The 11,062-nt window shown below is 43.2% G+C and overlaps 1 protein-coding gene across 1 annotated transcript in view; it reads right to left on the reverse strand.

Moving 5' to 3' along the window:
- The window catches only part of CRLF2 (cytokine receptor-like factor 2), a 90,191-nt gene that overhangs the window by 53,457 nt on the left and 25,672 nt on the right, over positions 1 to 11,062 (reverse strand). The window contains exon 7 of the mRNA XM_006876262.1: positions 10,630 to 10,828. Coding sequence (XP_006876324.1) covers positions 10,630 to 10,828 — 199 coding nt within the window. The remainder of the gene's footprint in view (positions 1 to 10,629; positions 10,829 to 11,062) is intronic.

Here is an 11,062-nt window from a genome sequence, read left to right on the forward strand (position 1 = left end):
TAAGGTTGATCCGAAATCCTATGTAGGGTCAACTTGACACAACTTGACACAAATTCTATGTAGGGTCAGCTTGACCTCAACTGTTGGCACAAGAGTATATTTATAAGAGACCTGGTGTGGCGCTGTGGGTTAATGCGCTGGACTGCAAAAGCATTTGAACTTCAAGGTAAGCAGTTCAAGCTCACCAGCTGCTCCTTGAAAAACCCTATACAGGGTTGCTTTATGCCAGAGCTGACTCGATGGCACTTAACAACAACAACATATTTATAGGAGTCCTGGTGTGGTACTGTAGAATAATGCACTGCACTGCAAGGTCAGTTTGAACCACAAGGTCAGCGGTTCAAACTCACCAGCCACTCAGTGGAAACCCTATACAGGGTCGCTATGAGTCAGAACTGACTGGACAGTATTAAACCACAATTCGGATAAACCGTAAAGAATAAAAAAATCAAAAACAAATCTAGCGTCATTGAGCTGACCTTACATAGGGTTTCTGATCAATCTTCCAGAATTAGACAGCTTCATCTCTCTCCCAAGGAGCAGCTAGTGGGTTTGAACCTCCAACCTTGTGGTTAGCAGTCTGGTCCTTTACAAACTGTGCCCCCAGAGCTCCTTGGATGAACTTTTATAGATGTCTTGTCAGTAACTAAATCTCATAGTCTACATTTTTACCAGTGGCCCCAGAACCCACTCAGGAGAGAACAGAACACAGGTAAACCCCACGGGGCTTTCAACAGCAGATTTTATAGAAGGAGATTGCCAGAACTTTCTTCTGAAGTTCCTCTGGGTGGACTCCACTCTTATGGTTTGATGCAAGCACTTAACTTTTTGCACTCCCATCGTACTATTATTTATAGTTGAATGCCCTCTTTGTGGGTTTTGACACCTATATCAGATCATGTGGTAGCTATAGGGTAAATACTGGACTGCAAGGTCGGTTTGAACTGTGAGTAGGATGTTCGGTGTGTGTGTGTGTTTCAGGGAGAGGTGGGGTGGAAACAGACCTCGGGGAGAGATTTCCGGCTGCCTGGACCAGGAAGGTCACAGATGCTTTGGGGATTCAGTAACCTCTGCCTCAATTCTCCAGTGTTGCGATAGTAAAACTACCACAAGGGAGTGGATTTCACAAACAGAAAACTATTTTCTCACAGTTTTAGGAGACTTGAAGTTACAGCACATAGCCTGACTACATCAGTTCACAACACAGAGGAGAATTCTATAATACTGACAATTATTCCCCAGCCAAGTTGGGACCTCATTTCAGAGAACACAGCTCAATCCCTAAGGGTCCCTTAGAAAAGATGCCATTGTTGGTAAAATGAGGAAGACCACCCCAGAAGATGGGGTGAAGCCGTGGCAGCAACAATGGGCTCGAACATCACAACAATGGTGAGGATAGTGCAAGACCGGGTAGTGTTTCACTCTGTTATACACAGGGTTACAGTGAGTCAGAACCCACTCAAGGTTGTCTAACAATAACACGTGTATATGTCCAATGACCCATTGCTATAAAAGGGGCATCGTGTTCGAAGTGACCGGCTTACAAGTTTTCTAGAGGGAGTTTAGTTTCAGACTGTGCCGGGGAATGTAGAGTCCCCACTGAATAGTTTTCATCTTGTCTGAAAACAGATGGGGATAAAATTCTAATGATTCAATGGTGAGTAATTGTTATCATGACTAATTGTGATGGTCACAACTGTAAAGGTACAAGTTTTGTTAACTAAAAGGGGGTTGTTGTTAATCTTACCATACAGAAACAGAGGACCCTAGGACCACCAAGAGAAAAGAGCATGAGTAGAATGTGGGACCTTATCCACAGAAGCAGTGACACCAGAGATGGAGGCAGAGATGGGGACATGGAGAAAGGGAGCAGCTGAGGACTCTAAATTCGTGGGAAGAGAGGGACTAAGAGCTGGCAGACTTGCAGAATGTGCCCTTGGGTTGTTTAAATTATTATAGATTCCTGAGTATTTTAATGTCCATCCCCCTCAAAAAAACCAAAAAACAGAGGGACAAGAAGAAAATACTGTTTGTTGAATGATGATTCATGGGGGGATTGTAATCATTGCAATGAAACGAGGAGTGTAAAACGGATGTTCTGTCATGTAAACTATCACTCAATTCACAATAAAAGCTTTTTACAAAATTAAATTAAATTTAAAAAAAAATTTTTTTAAGGGAATCATACTTGGTAAAGTGTAAGCTCAATAAAAAGGGGATAACCCTCCATTCGATGGACTGACCCGTTCACTGCAATTGTGATGTGATATGTAAGGTTTTGTGCCCACTTAGCAGGGCCATGGTTAAGCAGTTAGAATGATGAAGTCTGGTATGAGCCATCTATTAGTTAAAAAGGTATGTCCTTGGGCTTGTAGCCTGCAACATCTTTTATCGTACAAAAGGTGAAAGGAGAGAGAAATGAGTTGCACTCAGATGCACCCACTACCACCCAGAAAGCAGAGCTGGCAGTGGAGAGCATTCCTTTGGACCCGGGGGTCACTGCACTGAGAATTTCCTAGATCCAGGGAAGATTGATTCCAAGACACATGGACATCTCCCAGGAACGCCAGACTTACAGATGCTGAGGGGAGACCGGGACCTTTTCCCAGAGCTGAGAAAGAAACAGAAAATCTTCTCCTAGGGCCTGAATTCTGGATTCAGATTTCTAGCCTCCGAAACTGTGAGGGAATTAACTTGTTTGTTAAAGCCCTTGTGGTATTTCTGTTACAGGAACGTTAGAGAACTGAGACCAATGGATTCAAACAAACCACCGATTGTGAGACAGTGGATGCGGTAGCGTTGTGTTCTGTTGGGTTAAGTTTGTCTCGGTGATTACCAACCTGGCACCACCAAAAGTTAACATTCAGGGAGGTACCACCGTTTCCCCTGGTTTGGTAAATCCAAGCTTTGAACAACTTTCTAGAGAAGGTGAATGAGTTTGTCAGAAAAATTTCTACCCCACACGAAGAGTGGGGTACGTCCACGTAGGCCATGGGTCTGCACCATGTGGGTTTTATGTGTGAGTAAATCCAGAGACGTCTGTGAACCCCACAGAGTCCTAAAGACGTGGGTGAGCTTCAGGTGGAATGTAAATCACCCATAGCCCCATGAAAAAACATAGCTTGCCTATGATACATTTACGACCCTTTTCCTCCACGGGATCTCAGCTACAAATGCATGCAGTTATGAGATGCAGAAATTAAAGGGTTTTTACCTTCTGCGGCTGAAATGAGCTTTCAGAACCCCACGCTCTCCGAATTCACAGAGGTGGCCACCCAGATGCGGAAGCCGGGCACGGAGCCGAGGAAAATCCCCACTTCAGGAGTTCTTGTGGAGCCCCCCCTCCCCACAGTTCTGCTTAGAGGAACAGGACAGCGAGGGTCCTCAGAGCACCAAATGGCAAAGTTTGTTGACGTGTTATAAAACAGAGCTGTTGTTTGCAAGAGGTTGTACCCAGGGATGAGGTGTTTAGAAGGTGAAGGTGTGAGTTTAGGTAGGTTTGTGTATGTATATGGGTGTGCACATGCAATACGAATGGTTTTGACTTCATTCTGCACCTAAAACTTTGTTGTTTAAAAAAAAAAAAAAAAATGAATGGAACTCAAGACTTGGAACCTTTTGACCCACGAATTTCAACAGCTCTTAAATCCACAGAGCTATTTTTGGCAGTCACACAGAGGCACAAATCTATTCCCTAAATATTCACCTTATGAGATTTTTAAAAATTATTATTATTGGGGTGGGGGGAATGAAAACGAAATGTGAAAATGTAGTAAGCAGAGATGCTAACAAAAATGTAGACATTTTTACGATGTATTTTTCCAAATTAGCCTGAGGCATGTCCCCGTTGGCTGGACAGGCTACTTGTCTGGGAAAATTTTTAAAATGAAAAACCTAAATGTTTTCCCGCATGTAATTTAAGTACACCAATATCTCAGGGCTGGAGTGGCGTATTTTTATTTTTATTTTTATTCAGTTCTTTCAGCTTGAGAAATGTTCAACGTGTCCTTCCCTGGGTTTTCCAACTCCAGGTTTTTGGATGATGTAGAGTTTCTCATTATATTTCAGTTTGTCTTCTGGAGGAATCCTTGTGGTGTACTGGGTTAAGCACTTGGATGCTAACCACAAGGTCAGCAGTTCGAATCCACCAGCTCTACAGGAGAAAATGGAACCGTTTGCTCTTGTAAAGATTCCCACTTCTACTGTGGGTCCAATAGGGCCACTCTGAGCTTGATTGCTTTTATAACAGGTTTTTCTTCTCCGGCCACACATTGAAAGGTTCTGTTCAGTTCTTTAACTGCATCATTTCTTCCATTCATTGTAGCTAGTCTACATTCAAGAACAAGTTTAGAGTCTCTTCTGACATCCATTTTGGTTTTTTCTTTTCTTTTTGTTTCCGTCTTTGCTTTCTTCCTGTATGACTTTTTGACAACTTGTCTGGTTTTCGGTGTCTTGTGTCTCATGCATCAAATCTGTTCTTTTGAGATGGGATCTACTCAAGATCACATTTGAGCTCTCATGGATTTGTTTGAATTTTCTTCGACTTCAGCCTGAATTTACATATGAGCCACTGAAGGTCTGTTCCACAGACCTGGTCTTGTTTTGCTTGATGATGTGAAGTTTCTCCATCATCTCTTCCCACAGATATAACCCATTTGATTCCTGTGCATTCCATCTAGAGAGATCCTTGTGTACAATCATTGTGAAACTTGTTGAAAATTAGGTATTTCCAATGACTAGGTCATTGGTCTTGCAAAAGTCATTCATGCAATCTCCAGCATCAACCCTATTCATCAAGGTTATATTTTACAACTATAGATCCTTCGTTTTTGTTCCCAACTTTCACACTCCAACCAGCAGTAATTGTCAGTACATCTTGGTGGCATGTTTGATCCATTTTAGGCTGAAGAAGTTAGTTGGTATTGTTGATCAGTGTCTTCAAGTTGGTTCCAACTCATTGTGACCCAGTATAGAGTTTCTGAGGAGTGACCGGTAAGTTTGAAACATCCACCTTGTGGTTCAAATCGACCTGGTGATACTGCCACACCAGGACTCAGAAGAAGTGGGGAGAATTCTTCAATTTCATCTTCGCTGGCTTTAGTGGTTGATGTGTAAATTGGAAGAATAGTGGTATTAAGTGGTCTTCTTGTAGGCAGATGGATATTATCCTATCAAAGACAACGTTGTACCTCATGACCTATCTTTATATGTTCTTTTTGATGATGAATGCAACGCCATTCCTCTTCCATTTGTCATCTCCGGCATAGTAAACCATGTGATTGTCAGATTCAAAATGACCAACACCAGTCCATTTCAGCTCACTAATGCCATTTCATTTTTGACAACTTCCAATTTTCCCAGATCCATACTCCGTACGTTCCTCATTCTGATTACTAACAGATGTTTGCAGCTATTTCTTCCCATTTTGAGTTGTGCCCCATCAGCCAATAAAGGTCCTGAAAGCTTTACTCCATTCACGTCAATTCTACTTTGAGGAGGCAACTCTTCCTTGCTTGGATTTTTGAGTGCCTTCCAACCTGAGAGGCTCATGTGACATCAGAACAACATAGTGTTGCTATTCATAAAGTTTTTCGCACTGGCTTCTTTTTCAAAGAAGTAGATTGCCAGGTCTTTCTTCCTAGTCTTAGTTCAGAAACTCCACTGAAATCTGCCCATCGTGAGCGATCCTTCTGATATTTGAAAATCCAGTGGCACTGTTTCTGTTGTCATAGCAACACTCAAGCCACCGCTACAACAAACTGACAGACAAGTGTCACATATGCATGAATAATGAATAAGAGAGGTTGAAGAATGGATGCATTTAATTGTAGTGTTGGTGAAGGATATGGAAAGCACCACAGACTGCTAGAAGAATGAGCAAATCTGTCTTGGAAGAAGTACAACCAGAATATTGCATAGAAATCAGGAAGCCAACACACATACTTTGGTTATCTTACAACATGGATGCATGATGTTGAGGCAAATCATTCCACTGGAAAGGGGCAAATATGGTCTGAGACCACCAGGATCGAGAGCCAAGAACAGGTTCACACACAGAATGAAGCCTTTTTTTAATGATTATCAGGGAAGAAGGAAGAGAAAAGCAATAACCAGGCAGTAACCGAAGTCAAACCCAGTGGCGTGGGGTCAGTTCCGACTCACAGCAGCCTGTGTAGGGTTTCCTGAGCTATAGATCTTTATGGGAGCAGAAAGCCTCGCCTTTTTCCCTCTTGGTTGGCTGGTGAATTTGAACTAGATAGCAGAAATAAATGTATGAACACAAGTCAAAAAGTACCCATTCTCTGGCTCTAGAATTTATTTTAATCATCTTTTGGAAAAGATAAACATATCATTTTTTGACACAATGTCATTTCAATACACTTTGTCCATCTGTCAGCAAGCTTGCGTACTCCCTTATTTAAAAAAAAAAAAAAGTTTCCAGCTGAGCTGCGAGCTACGAATGCACCACTGTCTCCACTTCTTCATCCGAGGTGAATCTTCGTCCTCGAAGGGCTGCTTTCAGGGGACCAAACAGGTGAAAGTCCGATGGAGCAAGATCAGGACTAGAGGGAGGATGCTTCAACACCTCAAAACAAGTTTTTGTCGAGTGTCAACAGTGCGGACAGAGGTGTCCGGGTGTGCATTGTTATGTAAGATCACAACACCCTTGGACGGCTGTCCTCTGCGTTTAATACACTTTAGGCTTCTGCTCTTCAGTGAGCATCTCACTGTAAGGAGCTCTGTTGATTGATGAACCTTTTTCCTGATTAGTGTTCCAACAATGGCCCTTGAGAATCCCAGAAAACTCTTGAGCATCAATTTTCCAGCTGGTGGTTGACTTTTGAACTTTTTCTTGGTTGGCGATTGAAGATGTTTCCATCCCATACTCTCAGACTTCTAGTAATGAATCCATGTCTCATCACCAGCAACGATTTTTTTTTTTTTTTTAAAGTGACTTTCACCTTCCTTTGAGTATCCGTCTAAATTTTGTTTACAGATGTCCAAACTTTTCTGTGTATGCTGTTCCGTGAGTTGTTTCGGTGCCCACATCACAGAAACTTTTGGAAACCCAAGTCGGCCCCGTGGATTATTTCACAGGAAGAGCCAGGGCTGATGTGCAAATGATTTGCCACAAAATCCACGGTCACTCGTCTATTTCACAAGATTGTTTCATGGGCCCGCTCAATGTCGTCATCAGCCGTGGACGTGGACGGGCGTTTTAATATAACCGCACACTCGTCTATTTCACAGGATCGTTTCACGTGCGCGCTCAATGTCGTCATCAGTCGTGGACGTGGACGGGCGTTTTAATATAACCGCACACTCGTCTATTTCACAGGATCGTTTCACCGGCGCACTCAATGTCGTCATCAGCCGTGGACGTGGACGGGCGTTTTAATATAACCGCACACTCGTCTATTTCACAGGATGGTTTCACGGGCGCGCCAAATGTCATCAGCCGTGGACGTGGACGGGCGTTTTAATATAACCACACACTCGTCTATTTCACAGGATCGTTTCACGTGCGTGCTCAATGTCGTCATCAGCCGTGGACGGGCGTTTTAATATAACCGCCGTGCAGATCATTTTTGACTCACCCTCCTATTAACTGTGCTGAAGAGAAAGGCAATATACAACTTGGGGGGGGGGGGGAGGGTGGTGGCAGTGTAGCATGACTGAGAGAAAGGAAAATACTTAGAGATGCACAAGAATTCAGGACAACTACAGTAAATGCTACAATATATGCTGCCCTACACCAGGACTATAACTGGTGAGCAGATGTATAGGTGAATATATACTAAATAGGGCAGAGGTCCTATAGGACTGTTTACATTTACATACATAGGTTGTTGTTGCTATTAAGTGTCGTTAAGTGGGTTCCGACTCACAGCAACTGTACATATACTGGTGTAGTGGTGGGTTTTTATACATATGTATTTGTAAATCCTCTTGCATGTGTATGTGTGTGGGTAACTATATATATGGTGTCCAAAGGACAAATGACCCATATGAAGCAATCCTCCTCTACCCTGAGACCAGAGGAACTAGATGGTGCCCAATTATCACTACTGTTCACTCTGACTCGAACCATGTGCCACGTAAACATGACGACACCATACACACTATACACACACTACACACATCCATCCATCATCCACTCATCCTTTCACCCATCCATCCATCATCCATCCACCATCTATCCACTCATCTTTCCACCCATCTATCCATGATCCATCCACCCATCTATCCAAACATCTACCCATCCATCCATCATCCATCCACCCATCTGTCCACCCATCTATCCATCCATCCACTCATCCATCTATCCATTCATCTACCCATCCATCCATCCACTCATCCATCTATCCATCCATCCATCCATCCATCCATCCACCACCCATCCATCCATCCACTCATCCATCTATTCTTCATCCATTTATCTATCTCTGTCACATATCCATCTGTCTACCACACACATGACTATAACACATACCCTCAGACAAACAAACCACACACATGCATCAAACATGCCACACACACCATACATACATACTACACACAATATTCCTTACATATGCACACATACCAGGCATCATAACACACATGCAACTAAACCACACACACCAAGACAAAGACCCACATCACACACACCATTGTATGTTCCATACAGTATGCACATACACCATGTACACACTCATACACTGCACAGGACCTCACAAAGAGACAAGTACAGTCCAATTCCCTCCCAAAGACCTAAGATCTCAACACCCTAGGAGCACTGTGGGCTTCAAACCTGAAGGAGAAACCAGCATCCTTGTCCCCCATCTACAGACACATCAAAGATCTGCTTTGTCTCACCAGACTCTCCTCTTTACTTCAGTCACATGAAAACAAAATGCAACCTCAAGGCACTGGAGGTTTCCAAAGTTAAATATCCCTTAGGCACAGTATCACATCATGCACCTGGACACAGGTGTAGAAGTTGTGTCTCCTACACACAATGTTCCTGTGGTTGCCAAGACAGATTCCCTCTTTCAGAAGAGCTGCTTCTTGTGCATGCATTGGTTTCTGCAAAGCAGGATTCTGGAGACCATCCAGAAGGTCTTTGTTTCATCCTCTGGAGACAGTGTGTCACCAAACACCTCTGACTATCTGTCCATCAGTCCCACTGTGGTGGCCTGCTTGTTACTGGAAGCTAGGCCACCGGTATTTCAACCACCAGAAGGATGGAGGGTACCGTCACCACAACAGTGAACTCCAACATGCCAGAGACTGTGAGGACGGCATAGGACCGGCCACCATTTTGTTTTGTTGCTCATGGGTCACCATGAGTCAATCAACTTGACCATATCGGCCTGCCTGTCTGTCTATCAATCTATCTATCATCCATCTAGTTAGCTAGTTAGCTAGCTAGCTATCTGATAGTCCTTTCATCCATTTATCCATCCATTCATCCACTTACCAATCTGTTTTTATCCATCCTTTCACCCACCCATTCATTCATCCACACCATCTATCATCTATCTATATCACATTTATCTATCTATGTATCATATATCTATTACATTTATCTATCATCTATCTCTATCTATCTATCACATTTATCTATCTAGCTAGCTATCTCTATCACATTTATCTATCTATTATCTATCTATCTGATGGTCCATTCTCCCATCCATCCATCCTTACACTTACCTATCTATTTTATCCATCCTTTCACCCACCCATTCATTTGTCCATCATCTATCTGGGTAGCTAGCTAGCTATCAAATTTATCCATCATTCATCTATTTATCTATTATCCATCTATCTATATATGGTCTATCTATTTGATGGTCCATCCATCCATCCATCCATCCATCCATCCACTGACCAATTTGTTTTATCCATCTTTTCACCCACCCATTCATTCGTCCATCATCTATCTATCTATCTATCTATCTATCTATCTATCTATCTATCACATTAGCTATCTATTTATCTATCATCCATGTATTGATCTAGTATCCATCTATCTATCTATGATCTATCTATCTGATGGTCCATTCATCCATCCATCCATCCATCCACCCACTTACCAATCTATTTTATCCATCCTTTCACCCACCCATTCATTCATCCATCATCTATCTATCTATCTATCTATCTATCTATCTATCTATCTATCTTGTCTATTTTTCTACCTATCTCTTCATTCATCTACCTCATAATCCATCCATTGATCCATCTATCATTTACTTATCCCATGGAACAAAGAGTCCAAGAAACTGCCCATGATGGAAAGAGATGGGTTGACTTGGGTGTGCACACAACAGTAGACAGAAGGATGTCCAAGCTGAGCTCACGGAACCCTTAACTCCATCAAGTCTTTCACCTACAAGGGCCCCATATTCTAGTTCCGGGAAGGAGATTCCCTAAGAATGAAATCGGACACAGAGAGCCCCTTGGTCTGTGGTGAGGGTCTTCCAGGCATCAGCATCATTGATCGTGGATGGTGTTGAGCTCTTGTGGTCCCTTCACGCCAATACGGCCCCCCGGTGTTAGTGTCACAAGAGTCAATGTCTCATAGCATCACATATGCGTTGTCATTAACCACAAAAGAAAAGCCACCCAGAGCAACCACGTCACCGGATTGGGGGGGACCACAATGCTGGCCAGGACCCGTGGCCTTTTCCACATCCATCTGTGGGCACAATGGGCCTGTTGTGGGGGTCTCATTCTCAGCCTTGATCAGTTGGGTCAACAGCATCTCCTCCGGAGCACAGTCTTCGAGTTCATTCTCCACCTTGTTCACGTGGGTCACGTTCTGAGTGTCCTTGATCCACTCCTACAGAAACGGAACATTGTGGCTCAAATCCCATGAGCGCACCAACACGTAAACCACAGCCCATGATGGCTCCAAATCCAACCCTATCCACCTCCATCCAGGACGTCCATCCAGACCCACAGAAATCCTGCAGGACGGACTAGATTTTCTAACCAAAAAGTCGGAGGTTCAAACCCACCAGATGCTCTGTGGGGAAAAGACAAAGCCATCTGCCCCATAACTTTTTAATATATT

This window comes from Chrysochloris asiatica, unplaced genomic scaffold (genome assembly GCF_000296735.1).
Source record: "Chrysochloris asiatica unplaced genomic scaffold, ChrAsi1.0 scaffold00372, whole genome shotgun sequence".
In the NCBI taxonomy this organism is placed as follows: Eukaryota; Metazoa; Chordata; class Mammalia; order Afrosoricida; family Chrysochloridae; genus Chrysochloris; species Chrysochloris asiatica.